The sequence below is a fragment of the Crocodylus siamensis genome, chromosome 1 (genome assembly GCF_052110815.1).
Source record: "Crocodylus siamensis isolate JL-2025a chromosome 1, ASM5211081v1, whole genome shotgun sequence".
Taxonomy (NCBI): domain Eukaryota; kingdom Metazoa; phylum Chordata; order Crocodylia; family Crocodylidae; genus Crocodylus; species Crocodylus siamensis.
In genome coordinates this window covers 389173958-389197334 of record NC_143395.1, presented here as the reverse complement: position 1 = coordinate 389197334, position 23377 = coordinate 389173958, and the positions used below count along the sequence as shown (strand labels likewise).

Here is a 23377-nt window from a genome sequence, read left to right as displayed (position 1 = left end):
TGGTCCCCTTTTCCTCAGCCCCCTCTTTGTCCCCCTCCAGCCTTCCTATCCTCCCACTTGCACCTCCCACCCCCAAAACCTCTGCCTCTCCCCCATAATCTCTGCCTCTTCCCCCCACTCCCTACAGCCTCTAGCCCTTCCCTACACATCCCACAGCATCTCCCCCTTCCCCTGAACTCCCCACAGTTTCTGCCTCTCCTCCCACCACCCCTACTGTCAGACACAGCTCAGTTTCTGTTCCCTGCCAGGTCATGAAGCATAGCATGCAGAAGTGCAGCCCTTGTTAGGCCATGCAGCAGCAGCAATGCTGCCAATTGGCCAACCAGAGGATGGAGTTTCCCTGTACTCTGTGTCCAGGAGCGAATCCAGCCCAAACTGGACCTGAGCTGTGCCTGACAGTAAGGAGAGAAATGTGGCAGGGGTGAGTTGGGGGTAGGGGGGAAGAAGATGCAGAGGGCAAATGGTGGGAAGGGGGGGAGGAGATAGGCAGCTTCTGTGGGACTGACTTGGCCTTGACCCAGGCTTAGGGCCAGAGGCAGAGCTGAAGCAGCTGCATGCTTCTACTCTACTCTGATGTGAATTGAAGCTGAGGGGCCTCTGACCTCCCATGCGGATGGGGACGGGGGATGGAACAGGACAGGACACCTCATCTTAGATTTGAGTAAATGCAGTGATATCTTTTTCTAAAATCATGTTGTATGTGTCCAAAACTAACCTCTGAGTTAAAGAAACATGAACCTTTCAGTTTTTTGGAAAGGAACTTCAATCTATCTTGTCCTGGTCTTTTATTACAAGCATCTGTTGATTGTTTTACCCTTTTTCTCTGTAAGGTACTGCATTAACTCAAATCCAAGATAAGAGATCTTCCCTCCCCCATCCCCACTCAACATGGGTTTAAAATAAAAAACTAACAAAAAACCTTGTCCTAGATTTGAGTACCTTCCCAAACCAGGTGGTTGCTCAGCTTCAGCTATGGCCCAGCAGATCAGGCTGGAAACTAGAGTTCCATATCTCTCGTCACCACTGGAGTCAGATCATCAGCCAGTGGAAACATGCATAGCACCACTGACTTGTTCTGATTTATGCTAGTTGAAGATCTGTCCTTCCTCCTCTGAAAAGTCCAACCTAGATGCTCCTGTCCTTCATATGAATGTCCAGATCTCCTCTGAATCCTGTTATGATTTTTTTTTCAGTGATACATTGTTGTAACAAGTTCTTTAGACTATGGACTTTTATCAATTCTAAATCTGCTGCCATTAGCTTTCATGAAATATATTTGTTCTTGAAGTATGAGGTGGCCAACTTACCTTCTTTTGCCATTTGTTATTTTGTATACTCTTGTTCCATACCTCTGTAGTCTCCTCTCTGATTACATAATATAACATACTAAGATAAAGTGCATGCTAATACTTCAGAACAATTAAATGGCTCTAAAACAGAGATACTGGGCTAACTTTATCCAGGGTTTTATTCTATTGATTCTACAGAGTGCACTTCAGTTACAGCAGACACTAATCTGTTTCCTTGTTCGTTGTTTACAGGCATGTATTTCACAAACTGCGAAATGTTTTAGTAGGGAAAACAGTTATTTTGAAATTGCTCTGTGGCAAATTATGGTCCTAAATATATCTGAAATATCTGCTGGTTTTAAATATCAGCATAAAAGGCAGAAGCTACACAAATGTGTGTTTGACTTCTTTGTAAGCTTATATGTGACAAAACTTAACCATTGTAAATAAATGCAGGGGTGAACTCAAGGTAAGTTTAAATATTTATTTTTCAGTTACTATTCCCTAATTCTATCTTGGGTTTGTATTGGAGAGCCACTAGATAATTTCCTTGTTAAAGAGAACTGAAACCTCAGTACAGGATGAACTGTACTGTTTAGATGAACACCTTGCTGGAGTCATTTGACCCCAGTACTCTTTCCTGCCATGGCAGGGGGTCGGACTTGATGATCTGCTCAGGTCCCTTCCAACCCTACCAACTATGAAACTAGGAGCTAGACTCTGGACTTCCTCAGAGCAATATAGGCTTAAACAGAAAATGGGAGAAATTCATCTTACCAAATTAACTAGTATAACAGACTAATTGTGCCTCTTCTCTCAAAATGGAACTGTAAGAATCTGTCTGAATACTGTGAAAATCCTGGGCACAACGTCAGTTCTTTAAAGAACAGAATCTAGTACTCAAAATGTCCCTTGCTTTAAACGTTTATGACAATAAAGTTACTGAGTTACTTACCTTTGCCATTTCCTCCACTTCAAAAGCTGAATGGGCACCCTGCGCAAAGTTGTCATATCTATGAAAGAAGAATTTAAGTTGCTGTGCTGAAGAGGAACATGATGCAAGGGAGTAAACAGACAGATGTTTTGCTTTAACACATGGCAATAAACTTTTCAAAATATGTTTTATGAATTATCCCCAAGATTAACATGTTGTTTTTCAAGAACAACCTAATGTTTATTTCCACCCCTAGAAAAAGGTTGCTTGAATCTGTCAATTTGTGCATGTTCCAACTGAGAGCCAAGAAGGGACCCCAGGTTAGGGACCAAATTATTTTGTAATCTTAGTTCATTTTACAGATGTCAACAATTTCTTAAGTGCTGGCAAGAATTTAGGGTGCTGCTAAAATTTATAAAGCCTGACATGGCCTGAAGCTGGAAGATTCTTACAACATGCTGCTGCATTTGAACTCAGGTGGGTGTCCTAGTCATATAAAAGTGCAGGAGCAACTGGCAGTGGAATCTGGGGACCTTTGGAATTTGGTCTCGCCCCAACCCATCCAAAATATTCCTAATTTATGAATCTTCAGCACATACTACTAGGTTCATCTTTTTTTGCTCAAAATTATAGGGATTGTGAAGACTCTAAAAATGTCAATACATTTTCACCTACTGAATTTTTATTATACATCTAAAATAAATTAAAAAATACCAAAGGAAATATGCAATAACCAAAGAAAATATTGCAACTGACTTCTACAGGATTATTAATATGGGAAGGAGGTGAGATAGATTTTTCCCCATATAGCCAAAAAACTGTTCTTAATTAACATGTGAAAATCAATCATATCACCAAAAGAACAAAAGGCTCATTCAGATCACAGCCCTGACTTTAAAAATTGAAAATAAAAACCCCATAGGCCCTCCAAATACACTGAAAGGAATTTTACTTAATTTGTGCTTGGTTTCAACTGCTTTCCATCAAGCAACTTGTTTCTTAAAGGAGTTTGTGTGTGTGTGTGTGTGTGTGTGTGTGTCTGTTCGCGCGTGTGTGCGTGTGTATAATTGTTATTATGAATCAAGTCTTTTTGAATGGGCCTTTTCTTTCAGTTCCTTAAGACTTTCATTTGCTCTTTTATCGTGCTTCAGAAGCAAGTGTAAACTAGCTTTTTGGCAAGGTCTCTGTGGCTGAGTCTTTCCTCCCAAAGGGCTTTGTCATTTATTTGCAATATGTTTGCAGACATGGAAGTACAGTTGAAAAGTGCAGCATTTTTGCTTTTGTAACAAAGAATTTAAGAGCAGAAGTTCTCACTGACATACCACCTAATCCAAAGCCCACTAAAGTCAATGGAAAAACTCCACTGATTTCAGTGAGCTCTGGATCAGGCCAAAGAGTCTAAAATCAACATGCCTTAATTTCTTAATAGCAGTTAAGTTTAGAAGTATTTCCACTGAACTCAATGCAGCTGCTGCTTAAAGTAAGTATGGTTTGCAAAATTGGGACTCAGAATTGAGTCAATGATATTTCAAAATTTTAACAAAGATTTCAACAAACCAAATGCAGTAGTGTCTGGTTTTGTTTTCCGGCATCCTGCAATCATTTCTGATCATTCTTAAATGATTTTAATCTCTCATTCTCTCAGAATCAGAAGAGCTATATTAGATGTCATCCAGCCCAGCTCTCCTGGAACAGAATTCTACTGCACAGTTCATTTCCAACTGCAGTTCTCAGTTTTAATTATCTCAAGAGTTGGGCTTCTAATATTCCACTTTCCGATGGACCTCCTCAATCAGAAAACCTTTCTGGACATTTGGCTAAATGTATGCTCTTCTAATTTCTGAATCCTCATGGTGATACCCCACTGCACAACCATAAATCATTCCTTCCCATCCTAACTGTTAACATTCTTTAAATAATAATTTTTTTTTATGCGGGTGCCTTAAGAAACCAATCATCTTTCTAGCTCTTCTCTTGGCTTCCTCCTGTTTATTAGCATTTTGAAATGAAAGTTCTGGTTACTCATAGGCAAGTATTTTGCAACATCAGAAATAAGTCATAATTTAACACCCCCCCCTTGCTTTTGGCCTCTAAACACTGTTTACAATCTATTATTTATTTTTAGCTAGCTCTGACACAGGAAGCCAGGTAGCTGTTGCAAAATGGATGACTACAGAGTGCACGGTTAAAAGCACAACTGCATTTAACAATAATAAAACCCATGACCCAGATTCCACAGCAAAGTGATAGCGTCACTCAAGCTCCAACCTCCCAATGCCCACCTCTGGGTTCTCCAGTATCAGATTACAATCTACTTCCTTTTTGAAGTTTTATCAATATTGCACAAGAAGCCAACTAGCTACCAATCAAATCATACGAGCATGCTCAAGACATACGGCTGCAAAAATTTTAAGTATGTAGTTCTTTTTTAATACAAACTCTATTTCAACCTGCTATAAGAAAAAGGTAAGAATGAGAAAGAATATCAAATGCCTTGGAACTGAAAATGATCATAGATTTTACTTACTGAAAGCTATGATGTTACAAACCTTTTATTAGCATCTTAATTATCTCCACATAAATATACTTTTTTTGCAGCCTTCCATAAATTATTCCCATAGCAAAACAACCACCACAGCTGAGCTGATGAGACTGTCCCTTCTGTGTAAAAAAATATCATCTAAACAGTCATTAATGCCTTGTTATTTACAGGCTTCTGCCAGTCCGACTTACTTACATGGCTTACAGTGCTGCCTCCTATTGTATTTCACTTACTCGCCAAATAATTCTGCCTGGTGACAGGGATAGCATTTTCAATGCTTTGTCTATACATAAAGCAAATCACATGGCAAGGCAACACCTAAAAGAGGGTGGAGAAGTTTTCTACAGGGAGACGTGACTCGAACATTTAGCAATCAGCTAAGGCACACGTCAGGATAGCTTTGCTGTTTATTTTTCAAACTCGGCCTTGTAATGACTCAAGGTAACCTGAGCCAGAGATTTGATTTATATTTTATGTAGAAAAATGAAAACAAATAATCAGGAAAACTGAAGAAGGAGGTATGTCCAATATTTATTTACCTTTCTACTCTTTAAATGATGTTATTTTAATGTTTGTCGAAGTTGTCAAATAGAGAAACCCAAAATGTAAAGCCTCCCCAGCTTTGATTTTATATGGTATCATGTCCCAGGGCCTTTCCCTCTTTTACTTTCCTGGAACCTGATTCTCTCTTTTAGTTATCCAAATGCCTATGGACACTACTTTGCCCTTAAAGGGGTTGGACTGGGTCCCTGAATACTCCCTACGGAAGGGCCTTCCTTGGTTGAATAGAAATGGTGCACAGGCTGTATACATATCCTGCTCTCAGCCCCCAGTGCAGGGGTCACATTGAGGGTGGGACAGGAAAAGGAGGCAAGTGGCATTGCTGGAATGTGTTGTGCTACAGCTACTAACTGCTTTCCAACATTCATAAGGGACTGGTAATTTTCAGGTATTTTCACTTCTGTGATTTTACCTGTGGCTGCCTTGACCTACATCACAGGAGTAAACATGTGCAAAGCCACCCCCCTATCCACTACAAATGCTTCCTTAAAACACTCCTCAACTGCCATACAAGAAACTCAAAAATGGTCATTTGGTGTGTTGCATCAGCTACTTATCCTTGTGTCCAGTATTACCTCATTATTAATTTATGTGTATATTTGATTTACATATTGCTCTCCCCTATATAAAGACTCAAAGTAGCTTACAATAAAAATTAAATAAATTATAAAAACAGATACAATATTAAAATAAAATACAAAGTAATACAGCAGCAACCCAGAACTTAACCCTGCTTGCTAAAACCCTGCCCAAAGACAGTAAAAGCTGCGTTAACTAGCATTTTACTAACCAGAATACCTTATTAACCAGAATTTAATAGATCTGCACTGGTGGGCTGAGGCCAGGGCAGCACCGGGCTCTTTCCGGAGGGGGCAGGTGGCGACAGTGCTGGGTGCAGGGACTGGCCCACCTCACTGTTTGGCTTGCCCAGCGGCAGGATGCACATGGTGCTGCACCGCTTGCGAAGCAGTGGCAGCGAGGTGCAGAGGCAGAGATCAGATCCCAGCCCACAGCTGCAGCCTGCCCTTGCCCTGTGCACAGATAAAATAAAGTAGATTGAAGGAAGCTTACCTGCCCTCTGGGCCAGCTGCCAGTATAACTCTCAAATAACTGGAATTTTTAGATAACCAGCACCCCTTACCCCACTCATGCCAGATAACAAAGCTTTTACTGTAAAAAGGTCTTAAAACACTTCTGGAAAGCATCCAGGCTTGGGCCTCTAAACTCTGCTATGTGTAAATAAATATTATAATATCACAGCAAGTATTGCCAGCATGCTTAACAATTACTTGAAGCCATTATTTATATCCCATGGGGAAAGTACTTGATGGGCAGCATATATTGCAATAGCCCAGAGACTAACAGCCATGCAATGTATAAAGCCTTTTGAAAGCCTGAGAGAACTGGATTTCATCAGGGGTTGGGAATTTAACTCTTCTTTGCTCCTGATTCTTTATTCTTTCTGACATTTAACTGGTAAATTTTATTCATCTGATCAAATAAAACCATGAACCTCCTGGGTCACACAAAGAGGTTGAGGCTGGAGAAGTGCCTAATTTAGATGTAGCCACAAAGTTTCATGGATACTGTGTAACATTTAATCCTCTTTTTCTGATTACCATAGACAGGTAGAATGAAAGCATGTTCCACCTATAACTCACTGTGACTGTTCCTGAGTTTGGTGCTTTCCAGTGTGCTTCCTTGATTTTCTGAAGGAGAAGAGCCAAGCGAAAGGGGATCTAAATCCCAGGATGGAAGATGTGGTGTTCTTTTCATTCTTCTGTGGTTGTGGATTTGGGGGAGATGGCATTTTCAACTCATTAGGATCTAAAAAAATGTTAAAATATTGCAGATAGCTAATTCCAGTTGTTCTCAAATGTAAACATTTCTAAAATATACAAAAATAAACAATAATTCTGAATGCCTGAATAACAGCAGGCAGCAATCTGTTATTGTCAGGGTTAACTGTGTAGTTTTGATCATAGGTGAGACAATGGATTTGTATAGGAAAGTTTGGATAGGGATGATCCTGTCTGAGCCAGGGGGTTCAACTAGATGAACTCTGGGCTAAGTATAAACAGTCAAAAAGCCCAAGGCTACATTGATTCAATTTTTGAAGGTTAGTTTAAACTGTGTAGCTTGAACTGATAATCGACTGAACAGACATTCACTTTTGATTCCAGAAATGCAGCCACATGCCTGCAGTAGCCCAGGTAAGAAATCAGGGGGTGCTAGAGCATGCCTCCCTGCTTGGCCAGAACAGACAGCTTATGCCAAGGCTAGCCCATCAACCCAGCAAAAGAACAGTTTGCTGGGGAGGTGCAAAGCATCCTGGGATGCTAGGGGACTATGCACTTGAATCTGAAGGGGATCTGGGACAGAAGTTCAATAATCTGATTTAACCTAAATCAGTTAAGTCTGATACTACAACCATCCGTCCACTTACCTTAAATCAGTTTTGACCATTTTGAAAGTGGTTTATGTGCCCTGAACTTCTGCTGTGTTACAGATTTGAATGAGTTTCTGATCACTTATATCAGTTTATGTATAATTTCTTTCCCTAGCCCTGGAGGTCCCTTCCAGTCCTATTTCTCTATGATTAAAAATGACCTTGAAAGCAAGCAAAGAGAGGCTGAGCCCTTTTGTGATTCTTTATGATGTATATCACTGATCTGCAAGTTGTTCCACCCCACCCAGCGTAAACACACACACACTCATACATGTTATTCTTCTTATATGTTTTATGCTAGATATATCCAAATATTAGTGATATCACTTAAGAGAACAGAGACATGCTGACTTCTGGGGAGTAAGATACAGAATGGGTTCAAAATTTTCAAAAGGCAAACAGTTTTTAGAAAATATGGCCACCTACCTTGCGAAATTCATACCCATTTTAAGTTTTCTCCACCTAGGCATTCAAAAATGGAGGCACCCAAAATCACTAGTCACTTTTGTAAATCTTAACCAAATCCATAAAGAAGACCTCAAATGTGTACGGCACTCCAATATCACACACCTGACCATTGTATAAATGACTAGGCTAGATGGACAACTCCACTTTTACTTACACAAGAGTAATGAGTACTTAGGTATCTGAATGTTATCAAACATTTTTCAGCCCAGCTTCCACCGGATTCACCACTCCAATCTAGGGACATGAGTACTACATTTAATGTATCTAAAATGTTTTATTTTATATGAATTGTCTTTGCTAGAAATTATGTCAAAAACCTTTTGTTTGCAGGTGTGGGAGTTGATGAAATGTGGGAGAATTCTTTAATGGGACCATGAACGATGTCCTCTTGCCAAAAGCCACCAAAAATGGAGGGGAATGATAACCAGATTATTGTTCACAGAGTAAGGAAAGAAACTTCAGTCTCTAGTGCTAAGTGCCACAGAGGCCACAGAAAGCAAAGCAACACTCAGGGAATGGGCACTGGGCACGGTTCCAAAATTAAAAGTGCTTTTCAATGTTTGTGTCTGTTCTGGGTCATCTAGTTTGAGAGACAGCTCAACAGCTTAGCATTATAGTATTGAAGAGAAGGTATAGAATATGAAATGGATACACAACAACATAGCAGTAGCTTGTATAAACTGCATATCTGCTTTATATGATGCTGCTTCCAGTTATTTGATGGTGTTTTTGTGGAAAGTGAGGGCCAAAGCACAAAGTTGTATAAGAGATGTGAATGGAAAAGCAGGACACAATGCTCTTGAAAACACATGGCTGTAGATTGGAAAAGATACTTTAGAGCAGTAGTGACCAATCACTTTGGCAGCCAGGAATGGATCCAGATGGGGTACAGTGCTGTGACTGCAACCCAGTTTTGCAATGGACTGCATCACAGGAGCCTCCGGGGACTTTTTAAAATTCCCAGAGCAGGTAAGAATTCTCCCCTTCCCCTCCATGCTCAAAAGCATGTCTTGTCCCCTCCCCTCCCTGCTGCTACGGCTTTCCTTGCTGGCCAGGGATGGGAAAATGTCAAAGCTGCTGCTGCCTACTTCAGTGGAGTTGCATGTGGGTGGGGCTCAGTTGGGAACAGCAGCAGCAGCAGAGATGGGTGGGGGGGGGACTCCCCTCCCCAAACCTGCTCCTAGGGGACTGGCCAGGGTGGGAAACCACCCCCATTCCCCCATGCTGATGCTGCTGTCACAGAGCCCAGCACCCATGCAGCCTGGCTGAAGTGGGCAGGAGTGGTTCTGCAGCTTCCCACTCCCAAGACAGTGGGGAAGGCAGCAGCAGGAAGCAGGGAGGGAAGAGGCAGGGACATGCTTTTGAGCACAGAGGAGAAGGGGGAGGATTATTTTAAAGTCATCAAACCAGGTAAAAATTCCCAGACTCCCATGGTTCGGATGGGAGCGGGGAGGAGGGGAAAGTGGGGGTGCAGCCAGTCCTTCAATGCAGGTGGCTGCTCCTCCACCCACCTTTGGCAAATCCTGGATCCCTCCCTGTTGGCATCTATGCCTTAAGTTAAGACTCATCCCCTCCCTAATTAGGAGACCTCTCATGGCTGTATCACAGCTGCAATCAGATCAGTCTACTACAGTATCAGTTCCTCACCCAGACAACCTGACACTTCATTTTCACACTTCCTAGCCCTGTGTGATCAGCCAAGGCTCTACTCAGATACATTCAAGCTCTACTCCTCCAAATCTTTATTAACCACTAGCTTAACAAAAACCTCATTTATCTTAAAGTACTTCCATGTCATCCTTCCCTTAAAAAAGATTTGCCTGTGTAAGTTAATTATTTAACTATATTTACCTTTCATTTTTATTTCTGAGACTATATTTCCGGTATATGAAGCTGATGTTTTTGCTTACATCAGATAACATCTACTGTATTATTCGCTTATGATCTTTGCAGCTATCATAACTAAGGCAAGAAATACAAAGAGCTTGCTAATGTGTCGTGCTTTTAACACAATCAGCTTCAAACCAATATATTTTCATTCGAGGGTGTGTTTTTGCTACAGCTTAGATGTGAGAAAGAATCTAACAAAATTCCAGAATTTCCTTCTCACTGAACATGGAGAAACTTTGATGTGCTGTTTTGATGACATTCACGTAAGACAGGAATTTGAAAAAAACTCTGACTCACTGTTTCTCACAGTCTTCTTTAATTGGTGACCTAGTGGTTGTTTTAGCATTCTGCTGACATCAGTGTCATTCTGAAGGTTTTTTTTCTCCACTTCTTCAAACCATTCTCCAGTGACTCCCTGCTGTCCTGTTACATCTGGCTTTTTCTTTTGAAGTTTGCTAAAAGAAAACAAAATCACTGTGGTTTTTCCCCCGTCATCTCATTTAGAAGTTTACCATTTCCTTACTAGGAATCCTTCATCTCCTTGTGGTTATGGGTAATACCTAAAAATCAAATGACTTCATAAAAACAAATAAATGAGGGAATTATCTATGCAGGTCAATGGAAAGATACCCTTTGACTTCAATGGGAGTTGAATTCTCCAATTCAGCATGGTCCTTAAATATGTGTCGAACATTTTTCTTCAGTGGGTCTTACTCATATGGCTTGAGTTCGTTACTGCCATGAAGAATTTCAGCCTTCTGTGATACAGAATTGAGGCCACAATGCATGACTGTATATGACTGTGTGTGCACCTCAAAACTTACCGAAGCCACGATTAGAAATCTTTGAGGTCAATAGCTCAAAGAATATTTATTATATTGAAACAAGATTTGACATTTTCACACTCTCATTTACTTAGAAGAAATAATAGGGTTGATCCCATCATTCATCAGAAACGCTTTGAGGGAAAATCTATGTTTTATACAGCATGCAGCAAGGTAGGGGAGCGAGCTTCAGGTGTGTAATAGAAATACCTACCCAGATAATAGTAAATATTAAATGTAATCTGTTAAATACGATTATCACAGTTTTGTCTTTTTTTTCTCTTGATGCACTCTGGCTTGTTGTGCATTTAATACATGTTTTAATCAACCTACAACATTTCTCTCCCAAGCAGAAAACTATGCAAGTAAACATGAAGGAAACTATGCAAATAGTGCTATCAGGAATTGGAATGGCGGCAGCCATGCAAGCCCCCAGCTGGCCCTGATAGATTGGGAGGTGCCAGCTGCCCGAGTGCCCCCAGCTAATTCCAGTTAAGCAATTGGTTGTGGCTGCTTGCAGCGACCTTTGGCATTCTCATAAGATTTTTTTTTGTTTAGCCCTCAGTGCTCCTGGTTCTTGGTTCCCAGGCCTAGCCCTGAGTGTCCAAATCCAGCTCAGCTCCTTAGTCTTCTCTTCCCTAGTCCAGTTTCCTGTCACTCATTCTGTTGTTCCTTGATGCCCCTCTTCCTACCTGAACGTTTGTCTAGCCTGCAACCTTGCCTAGCTCCGTGACTCTACCCAGCTTATGACTCTTGGGCTCCTAATATTGTTGACCCCATCAGCTCTTAGACTTGTCAGGCATGTGCCCTTGGCCCCTGAACTCTGACCCCCCCATTTCTAGGTCATGCCCAGGATAAGATCATGAACTGAAAGAGAAACTGCATAATGGCTTCAGTTTTTGCTCAAGATAAGCTGTCATATGAATATAGAATTTATCTAAATATAAAAGAATAAGATATATTGCAGAAAACCCTGAACTGCAAAAGTACTGGCTTTCATACTATATTATGTAAGGTCCTGATTCTGGACACAGACATATTTACTCCACACCCAGCTAGCTAATTTTGATAGTGAAGAACATGATCTGTGTGCAGACAAGTGATGTAATGCCAATATTTTAATAAGGGCTCCCATTAAAATCTTCCATCTGAATCCCTGGTAAACCCCCATCTCAGGGAAGTGCATGTGCTTTTACACCAGGGGTGGGCAAAACGTGGCCTGGGGGCTGGATGCGGCCCGCCAGGCCATTCTATCTGGTCCACAGGGACCCTAAAAAATTTAGAAAATTAATATTTATATGCCCTGGGCTGCCTGTTATGTAGCCCTTGATGGCTTGCCAAAACTCAGTAATCGGCCCTCTTCCCAAAATAATCGCCTGCCCGTGTCTTACACAGAGGGTTAGACTGATACATCTACTCATTCATCTTTTAAATGAAAATCCTTTTGCCATGCTCTCTGCTGGAGACAACACCAGTTGGTACATGAGATTAAGTGAAGTGCATCTGCCAAGAACATTTACATTTATTTCTGAAAATTATATTGAATACTCTTTTATTTCTATTACAGAACATTTTTGTGTCTTTTGATGGAAGGTATGATTGGGTTGGAGGCACTGTAGGTAAATTTGTGTACATTTCTCATTAGAAATTTTTTTTAACTACTCAGTAATTGGAACAAACTGATGTATTGAAAAGGCAAAAATAACTGCTCATCACAAGCATTTCCAGAACCCTGGGAGATGGCTGAGAAGTATCCAAAGACCAGGTAAATCCCATCACAAGCAAGAAAATCACCCTAGCTTTTGTGACAAACTGGGAAGGAATTTTAACCAGGTACTTGAGAACCACCTCCATTTCCTCTCTGATGCAGCCTTAGCACAACAGATGAGGAAGAACAGGATACAATATCTGCGAAACTGCAGTTACAAGAAACATCTGGAAAATGAACACACAACAATTTTGCTGGAGTACTGAACACTGAAAAATTTCTTATAATGAACCCCTACAAGTCTCTTTAAATAATCCATATAAAACGTTAGTCTGATTTATGTAAGATGTAAGCATATGATTTCAATAAAAAGTTACAATTTATATGTCAGTACAAATTTTGACTCTTTTTCAAGGAAGGCAAGTAAAAATCATACCTAAAGTATGGCCATCTAGTGGTAAAAAAACAGTAGTGTTTGGAGAGCCTGAAGCAAATATGGGACATCTGAATTCCCCATCATGAGTAAACTTCTATCATTTTTTATTACAGTTTGTATTTTATTTGCCCCAGGAACAGTTTTCCAAGGCCTCTGTTAACCTCTAGGCTGTAAAAGGTTATTTGCTCACTCAAGTGAACACAAAGTGACACTGGCCTGGCCTAGCCTTGCTGTGTGCTAGGGACATAGGGCAGAGGAGGGGATGCATGGAGAAGGGGGAAACAGTGCAGCATCTGTGCCTTTCTCCCTGCACACCCTCCCCTGCCCCAAGTCCCCTGTACATGGCTGGACCACATGCCACTTCAAGCCACGTGGGTGTACCTGGTGCAGCTCCTGCCCAACTCAGCCATGTGCTAGGGGGGTAGGGGGGAGGGGCCTGGAAGAGCTGCGGGGAGCTTTTATGTGTGTCCATGTGTATGTGTGTCCACACGTGGGCATGCACATGTGTATGCATATGTGGCCCTCAGCAGCTCAACAAAATTCATTCAATAGCCCTCCAGCCCAAATAATTGCCCATGCCAGAGATAAAACAATTACAAGACAAGATGGTATCTGGAGTCAGAATGACAATTAACTTGTCTTTGAGGCACTGCTGTTAATATCTGAATTGCAACACTGGTGGAAAAGCAGGAGCTAAATTAAATGTTGGGACACAGCTCTGTACCAATAGCAAAGCCCCTGGATGGCCTCTACCCCAATGAGTATTGCTTTTCTATCTCCTCTGCCTCATTTCTTTCCAGGCAATAGTTTCAGCAACACCCTTTTGGGAGGAGACAACCTAAGTGTGATTGGCGAGAAACTTCCTCTAAAATTTTGCGGGATTAAAGACAGCTCATTTCCAAAGACTGCCATCAGAAGTCCTACAGAGTACTCAACAAAATACAGCAATAACAATGTTGAATTAACTTCAAATAATGCATTTTCCTCCTGATTTCCCCCCCCCATTTGTTATGCCAAGTATCTCAGCCATGAACAAATCCCTCACCGTTCTTTCAAACATGTCTCTACCTTACTTACATTAGCATGTGGTGATGCTGTTTACACAGGTTGGGAGATCTGTAATAAGTGAGATGCATAAGGAGGATGTTACCTGAGTGATTTTGGTGTGGCACTACCTGTTATGACATGAGAGGTATCTTCCCTATCAGCCTTATTGTACAGATGAGGGAGAAGAGTCCGTGATGCTGAGCAAGGATCTCTGGGAAGTTGTCTGCAACAAACTATTTAGTTGAAACTGAGGACACAATTCTACTTTACCAAAGTCAAAATTGGCCCACCTATTTCCGTAGGAACAGAAAACAATCCTTGTCATACATACAAAATAAGAGACCAGACAATCAGTAGCTGAGAATTCTGAGCTGAAGTGGCTGCAGACAAAGCTGTGCTCAGATACCAAACCCCCACAGTGCAAATCTATAAGAAACAGATTTAGCCATAAAAATTTAGCCTTTTACTCTGCTAACATAATTAACATAGACTGGAGGGCAGGGAAGGGAGCTGGCTCCAGTAGGTGGGGATTCCCTCCCATGCTGTGTGAGTGCGGGGGCTGTGTGGGAATGGTGGGCAGCACCAGTGACAGAGATGGCTCAATGGGAGCTGTGCCCATCACAGCAATATGCAGTGCTGGCCAGAGCCACGTGCTGCTGGGCACCAGCACCTCCACCAGGTACAAGTGCCCCAAGCACCCCCGCCTGCTGCTGTGCCGTGCGGGGGAGTGTCGGGGGGTCCCCACACCTCCCCCACTCTCCCTCACACCCCATAAATGCCACACACCCTGCCCTACAACCCCCCACGTATACACAACTCCCAACATACCCTATGCTCCTGCACACACAACCACCCCCTCACACACCGCCACACCTCAACATGTTCACTCCCATGCACAATATACAAGACTAAGAATTTATTTTTGAGTTATTACCTCTATATACAGTATGCAAACACAAATCATGACAAATATATTGTTTGTAATAAAATTAAAATATGTTATAGTAGGTACTTGACTTTTAGTGTATAATTGATTTTTTTCTAGTTCTCAGATGGCAACCCCCCCACCCAATAGGAGGATTTCTGGGGGGTGGGGAAGGGGGGGGATTTCCAGTGGCAAAGGTCAGAGGTTAAGGGTTGGACTTCTGGTCCTAAGATGGCAACCGGGGCTGGGGCAACTGTCAAGGGATAGGGCTACCCATGTGGCCCTCCAAAGCTCAACAAACCTTAAGCGACCCTCCCCCCAAAATAATTGCCCGCCACTGCTGTAATCCCATGGCTAGTCACCCAAGCTGGTCAAGGCTGGCCTGAAGCCTCCAGTAGGACCTAACCCATTGTCCACTCCCTGTTACTTGAGTGGCTGCCCATGGTCAGTGCACCCTCCTCTTCTACCACATAAACACCTTACCCTAACAGTAAGTGTCTGGGCAACAGGGCTCAACCTGACTTAATACCATTTTGTTAGTCCCTCCAATTAGCTCCTCTACGCTGCTCTCTGACTTGGCTTGCTCCATTCCTCAGCTCTCTGTGTGATCTTCCAGCTTCTTGACTTGGCTTATTCCTAGGCACCGCTCTTGACACAATCTCATGGCCCCCAAGCTGGTTTGTTCTCAGATTCCATTCACCTGTCCTGATCCGGATCAGTGCCAAGTGGCCCCAGACACAGGTGCCCACACCCTCGTACGACAAATCCTTCTTCCACTTTTATTACGAAAGCTATAAAATCTGTCCAAATGGTGTTCCTTAGTGGGCTATAATAAAAACATTGATACTGCACATCACAAAGCTGTAAAACCCCAATGTAAAATAATAATCAGAGGGTACCACATATACAAATGCAAGAACAGAATTGTGAAACAAAACTACAAGTACGTGGGGACAATATGTGGCTAGTTCTGTTACGGAGCTTACACTTTATCATTTAAACAGTTAAAGTTCTGATTGAAGCTAAGAGAGTGAGAATATGTATGTTAATTGGACTCAACCTACAAAGGAACTGACACCAGTCACCTGATAATAATACTGAATGTAAATGAAACATCGGAGCTGGACTCCCTCTCCAGTGTTTTAATCCTGTGATAAACCTTCTATCATCCACAATGTACAAAACAGAGCATGCCTTCTGAGTACCATCCATGCTGTGGATAGACTCCTTCTCAAATAATTAGCTCTGTATATTAAATCATATTCCATGAATTCTTCTATGGCAACCATGTTATTCTGTTACTTTTCTTGTATAAAGCCCAATACTCCAGCTCCCTTGTCCACTTCTGTCTGAGTCCCTGAGAGACAGCATAAGCCAGTAGATTTGGTTGAAACTGAAACCAATGACATTTCGTAACAAAATGCCCATCAGTATCTACAGGGTACTGTTATAAGGCTTAAAACAAAATAACCTGAAATTGCAATAGAAATAACCCAGCTCAAGTTGTCAATCTCAGAACCCTACCAGACCATTAAACCAGTGGTTCCCAAACTGTGAGTCATGACCCCAAATGGGGTTGCAACATCAGCGGATGGGGTCCTGGCACGGTGCTCTTTCCCACGCCAGGTCCCACCTGCTGGGCTGCAGAAGTCCAGGGGAAGGGCAGCAAGGTGGGGAGCCCCAAGCCTGCAGCGAACAGCTTGTATTGCCCGCCCCATGGGCTCCACTCTAGATATGCTGCCCACAGAGGAGGAGACAGGTGGCAGGGCAGGAAGATGGGCTCCACACTCTGGCCCCAGAATCTGCTGCTTCCTGCAGGGGGCAGCCAGGGCTCAGGCATTGCTGGGGTGGGGAGGCAGAGGGCTGCAGGCCGTGGGGCACCTGGGGAGAATGAGGGGCTGCAGACTGGGAGTGAAGAGCACCGGCAGGGCCAAGGGGCTGTGGGTCAGGAGCAAGGGGCACCTGGGGGAGGTGGGGACCTGCGAGTTGGGAGTGAGGGACTATACTGAGAAAATGGGGTCATGATAAGGGAAAGCACTGCACTAAACTATTTCCTAATGAGCAGGGATTTGGTTCTTCCATTTGTTGTGGAAAAATGTGGATTTTCTCCTTTGAAAGAGAAAAACACAGATTTTACTCTTTAAAGGAGAAAATTGCAGGAAACTAGGGGTTTGGTCTTGCAGACTGGCAGCCTTCCAGCCTACAAGAGCTGCTTGGGGTGGGAGGAATAGGGGGAGGGCAATTGGAGGCAGGGAGTACCACAAACATGTGCGTGCATATGCTCTCACACATGGCCAGCGTACAACCAGGTGGGGTTGTGGAAGCAGCTCTGGCAGCAGGATGCAGGTAAGTCTATGGGGGCCAGGGCTTGGGGACTGTGTGGGGGCATGCCTGCCAGCACTGGGGGAAGGTGTCTGGGCACTGGGACTGTGAAGCGGGGGAGAAGGAACCTCCCCTCCAGTGGAAGAAGGGAGTAGGGGAGCTCTTTGGGGGTGGCAGGGAGCTGCAAGGCTGGGCCAGTGGCACTAGGGCAGGGCAACTAGGAGATGCTGCTGGAGGGGTTCACCCCCCTCTTCCTCTCCCCAGCCTGCACTGGGGCCAGGTTTGCTTTGCAGCCACAGCCACAGCCACCGCACTCCAGCCTGGGCAGGATAAGGGCAGCTGGAGTCCCCCTCCAACAGCACTGGAGTGGGGAAGGGGGCTGCGGGTCAGGAGCGAGTGATACTGGCAGGCTGGGGGGGGGGGGGGGGCTGGGGGTTGGAGTGAGGGGCACGGGGGGAGTCGAGAGTGAGGGGCACTGGTAGTACCAGGGGGCTTTGGGTCGGTAGTGAAGGGAACCGGCAGGGCTGGGGAAGGGGAATGCTGTGGCTTGGGAGAGAGGGGCAAATGGCATGGCAGGACACCTGCGTATCAGGGCTACCCAGCATCACAAAGATATGGGAGAGAAAGCTGCAGCTGGACCTGCCTCCTGGTGAGTGAAGGGGGCAGAGGGAGCTCCGATTTTCATTGATAAAAAACCTCCCAGAATCAAACACCAAAACACATAGGTATCTAAAATGTATTTTATTATAAGGATTGAGGCCCTGGTAGGCTTCCAAATTGCTTTAAAATTGTAAATATATCAATAAAACATTGTGTTCAATGAGTACCTATATATATAGTGGTGTTTCATTTTAATTAGGGAAAAACACAGACATGGGTGACTGGTGTCTCCTGATACTGGGGGGAACCAGCAGCCAATTGCTGACTGGGGAGGGGGGGAGAGGGGGCGGGGGCCCAGCTGCTGATCGCTGCTGCCTGTGCAAGTGCTGGCAGCAAACCCAGAAGTTTTTTAATCAAAATAAATCATGATTTGTCAGAGAATTTGCAATTTTAAAACAGAAAGCCAGGATCCCTGCCAACGAGGGGCAGATGAACAGTATGTAACAAATTTGGTGTCACTGAATCTTGAAACGTCCTACTCCCTCCTGCAGTCAGTGTTCATATTATTGATGTTCTTTAAAGCTGCATTTTTGTCAGAGAACAAAAACGACTTAGAATACACAAGCTTTTGGTCCTGGCACAGGCTGATGATTCCACCTGCACTACCACAGACCTTCTAAACAGTGGGCCTGATTCTCCACCATTTCCTTGTCTACAGAATGCAAAGTGGATGGAAAAATGCTACTGTTCTGATTCACCAGTGTTTTATTAAACATTTGCACTTCATGTGCACAGCTGCAAATGGCTATGAAAGGTGAAGGTGAAGCATAGGGGAAAAAATATCAGGCTCCTGATGTAGTGTGACTAAAGTACAGCACTTTATAATTCTACCTATGATGAGATGTTCATAAAGTGCCTAGAAATAACAGAAACTATTTAATGATGCAATTGAGGTAAGGTTATTTATGAACTTTTAAAGTGTGCTCATAGATTCTGAATGGTAGATAATTAATATACCTGCCAACATGACCAGATTAACAGGAAGTGACTACTGAGGTTCTCTTCGATTGTATTCCAATTTGTATCTAACATGAGACATGGCTGCTTTTCCAGTCTCATAAATTGTTAATGAGCCATGAGGAAAAAAAACTTTTGTAAACAATGTTCCCTATTGGTAACTAATGATACCATGTTTAGGAACAGCATGCCATGTTTCTACTCTTCCATGCAGGTAACTTAACATAACAGTCCCTGTTTTTTAACAAGGATGTTATCTCTGGAGACAACAAACTCTTTCTGTGTCTGAAGAAGGGTGTTTGTGCCTGAAAGCTTGCAAAGAACAATTTTTTCAATTATTTAGTTGGTCTAATAAAAGGTATCACATTTCCCCAAAGAACCTTGTCTGCCTATGATCTCTGGAGACAGAAAGCAACAGTTTGAGAACTGCAACTAAGCGTCAGAGTGATTGCTTAATGGGATCTTCTGGGCTGAGCACTGAGTCCCATTGGGTAGACTGGTTTTCTCTAATCTTTACTAATTTATAGAGGAACCTCTGGAAACCCCATAAGATTGGGCCCTTAATATAGTCCATGGCCTGTTGTGACCAAAAAGCAATAAAAAGAAGAACACACCCATCTTTTAGATTAACTATTTTTAGGTGACTTAAACTGGGTAGAATAAATCCCTAAACTCATTTATGCACCAAAGAGGTGGAATATAATCCAATCCATAGTGCTCAGATGACAAAAATGCACTGAACTACAGGTACTTGTATACAATAAAATAATATTATTAACATACGCATTTGAATTGACTTGGAAGAAAGCTACACTACTGAGCTAACACAACAGTAACTGTACTGTACATAAGGTTGCACTTCCGTAAGACACTCTATCCATCATTTATTTATTGTTCATTTATTATTTATTCAACCCTCTGATTCTTCTCTTGCTTTTTCTTATAGTTCTCAGTATTAAAGGAGGCAGCTGCCACCCCAAAACAGGCTGACTATTCCTAACTCCCACTGTTGTTCTTTTTTATTCAATTGTACATGCTAGAAAATAGGTGCTGTTGTTGCAGCATATTATTATTATTAATTCAATTTTGCAAGATACTGAATACCCTAATTTCCTATGAGGCTTTGTCTACATGAGGAAATTGACCAGAAAAACCTATTCTACACCAATTATTACAAAAAAACCTCTGCAGAATAAAGTCACTTTTATTCCAAAAATAATGTCCCCACAAGGAATTATCTTGCAATTGCCATTGTAGAACATCTTACTCTGCTTTGGAATATTATGCTCAATTTACCCATGTAGATGAAGCTCTTTCCAATATTTTTTCTCCTATAGGCATTGTATCAGAATACTTATTCACAGGCTTGATGACAAACATGCATGTCAATGAACAGGAATGCTTTCTTGAATCAGGTGTTAGAGACATCAGCAGGAGGATCAGAGCCTTTGCAGTTCTCTAACACGTTCCAGCTGAGGTTTTCTTAATGCAAAAAACTGCTTATATACAGTGTAACCACATTATAATAAACTCTGTTATAACAAACCCCTACTGGTAATAATCTCAGAAGCAGGAACCAATGTTTTTATGATGCAACACAAATGAACATCCTCTTTTAATTATTTTTTTCTTCCTATCCCATCTAGTTACCCCATGGTCAAACTGGTATAGGCAAAAAAACTTGATAGTCTTTCTCCCTAGTGTGGGGCGTGGCCCTCATCCTTGGATCTCTCAAGCATGCTTTAGCAACCCACACAGAAGCCACCATTGTCCTCCTACTTTATTTGTAGCAAGTTAGGATTTAATGTCTCATGGTCACATTGAGGTTGACTGTAGGTTTTACAAGGTTAAATTGTCAGTGCTCAACCCCCCAGCTCACAGGCCAGATCCAGGTTGTACAGCCATATCATGTGGCCTGCTGGACACCTCAGGAGTTTAAAACATTCTAATTGCTGTTCCCCTGCTGCCTAATTTCTGGACCCATGGAGAGCCCTGCAAGCAGGATAGCATGGCCTGGCATGTTAGATTTGGCATGTGGGGTGAGGCGAGATCCAGATAGCACAAGCTGGATCTAGGCAGCGAGGCCAGATCTGGGAGGCACATGGCTAGATGCAAGTGGCATGAGCCAGAATCCAGACAGTAGAAACTCTTCCAGAAAAGGTCATATGGGTCAAATGCTCCCTTCAGGTATTCAGATCTATCCCCGCAGTAAGTCCAATGACATAAAATATTCGTAATAGATGAATAAATTAGTTGAGGAAATAAAGGTTAATTGAATAAAAGTTGGCAATAATGTTACAAAGAAGCCAGACACATATGGGCTACCTGGGCAATTATTTCAATTGGAGGGCTGCTTAAATGGTTTTGGTCAGCTGTGGAGGGCTGCAAGGGTAGGCCTGCCCCCCAGTTACCATCTTGGGACTAGAAGTTGTGCCTCCTAACCCCTGACCTTTGCCACCAGAAGTCCCCACCCCTGCCTTTTGGGAAGGGGGTTTGCCATCTTAGAACTGGAAAAACCTGATTAATTATATACTGAAAATTAAACACCCACAATAACATACTTTAATTTTATTTGTAAAAGATATTTTTGTCCTGATTTGGGTGTGGTTGCATCATGTGTACAAAGGTGATTGCATAATAGCTCAAAATGAAGTCTTACTCTTGTATATTGCAGGGGTATGGAGGGGTGGGAGGGAAATAGGTGGGTGGGTATGGGGTTTCTGGGGTGTGTGGAGCGGGAGGGTGGTTGGGGGTATGTATGCGGGGTGTGGGTGCACGTGGGTAGCACTGCATGAGGCTCCCCCCAGAGGCCCACAGGTGTGTGTGGGGGGAGGTTGCAGGGATGTGTGTGGGGTGTGTGGGTGGGTGCAATATTTGTACAATGTGTGATTGTGTGTGGGAGAAGGTGTGGTTATGGTGGGATGTGCATAGGAGCCCCCCTGAGCTAGAAAGTGCCTGCCCCCACCCTGCAACAGCCCGAAGCTCCAGACTCACCCCCACTGGAGTGGATCAGGCAGACTATACGCACAGCCTGGCCCCCATTCCAGCTCTGCACCACCTGCCCATGGCACATCCTGTGGTTGCTCCGGACTGGACTGCCTTTCCAGGCAGCCACTGACCCAGCCCCATGGTACTGGTAGGGACCTGTGCACAGCCTTGCTCTGCTGCCCCTGACCCCAGCCCCGTGGTACTGGTGGGGACCTGCGCACAACTCTGCCCCACCCCATGCCTGTTGTTGATTTCCCTGCTCATGCTGAACAGCTACAACAACAGCTACACTGGCAGGGCAGAAGTGTGCTTAGCGTGTAGGGGAAAGCATCCCCTCCCCCTCACTGCTGCCCAGCACTTCCTGTGCTAGGCTGCCCTGCAGCTACACCACTGTCACTGTCACCTCCAGGCTATCCAGTGCAGCAGTGGGGGCAGTGCAGAGGAGACACAGGGCAGCCCAGCACGGGATCTACATGGCTGCTGCAGGAAGTGCCAGACAGCAGTGAGGGAGAGGGGCCACTTTTTCTCTGCACTGAGCACACTTCTGTCCTGCCAGCCTGGTGTTGCTGCAGCTATTCAGCATCAGCAGGCTAGTCCACAGCAGGCGTGGGGTGGCGGGGTGCACACGGGTCCCCACCAGTACTGTGTGGCTGGGGCCCAGGAGCAGCAACAGCCAGGACCTGCCTCAGCCCTGCTGCATGCCCGGGGGGGTGGGGGACAGGACACACCACGGCTGGATGGTGTCTGGGCCAGGTAGGACTGAGGGACCCACCACAGCCTGAACAAAGCCCCTCTATGGGCTGGATCCAGTCCATGGGCCATATTTTGCCCATCCCTGGGCTACAGTATGCTGCTCTCTGCTCCAGATTCCGCTCGTGTTCTCGGAGGTGTAAATCTTTACGGGCTCCATTGACTTCAGTGGAGCCATTCTAGATTTGCACTTGATTAGCAAGTAAAATCAGGAATTGGCACCTCTACTGTATTTCTCTCCTATAGCCTCCTATTGATTAAGCTTCCGCTGCTAAGCACCCACTTATGTCTTATAACACTTCAAACTCTAATCCTTTAATTTAGTTCCCATTACAATATGAATATGCTACTATTTAAAATAGTAATGAATAAATGGGACAATAATATGATGTTCATCTTGAACAATAACACTCAGTTAGACTATTCAGACTTACTCAGCTGGAGAACATAAGAATTGCCTGCCACGTACTGATTCAGACCATAGTTTCATCCTGGCCAGTCTTCTGTGCCACACCTATGGCACAGAAAGCTGAAAGGGAGAGTGAACTTGGTATAACGAGAGTTTTTTAACACTGTTCCCCTGTCACTTACAACCTCCAGGATTTACGGTCTAGGAGAAGGGTTGAT

General features: G+C 43.5%; 1 protein-coding gene across 5 annotated transcripts in view; it reads right to left on the bottom strand.

Moving 5' to 3' along the window:
* The window catches only part of EXPH5 (exophilin 5), a 47224-nt gene that overhangs the window by 13109 nt on the left and 10738 nt on the right, over positions 1 to 23377 (bottom strand). For 3 of the 5 annotated variants that reach the window (XM_090029519.1, XM_090029526.1, XM_090029515.1), the window contains 3 exons: positions 10431 to 10588; positions 6988 to 7153; positions 2245 to 2302 (listed from right to left, as the gene is read on the bottom strand). In XM_090029519.1, coding sequence (XP_089885645.1) covers positions 2245 to 2302; positions 6988 to 7153; positions 10431 to 10588 — 382 coding nt within the window. Of the gene's footprint in view, positions 1 to 2244; positions 2303 to 6124; positions 6961 to 6987; positions 7154 to 10430; positions 10589 to 23377 lie in introns of those variants that run through there. The other 2 variants (XM_090029538.1, XM_090029535.1) reach the window with 2 other exon arrangements.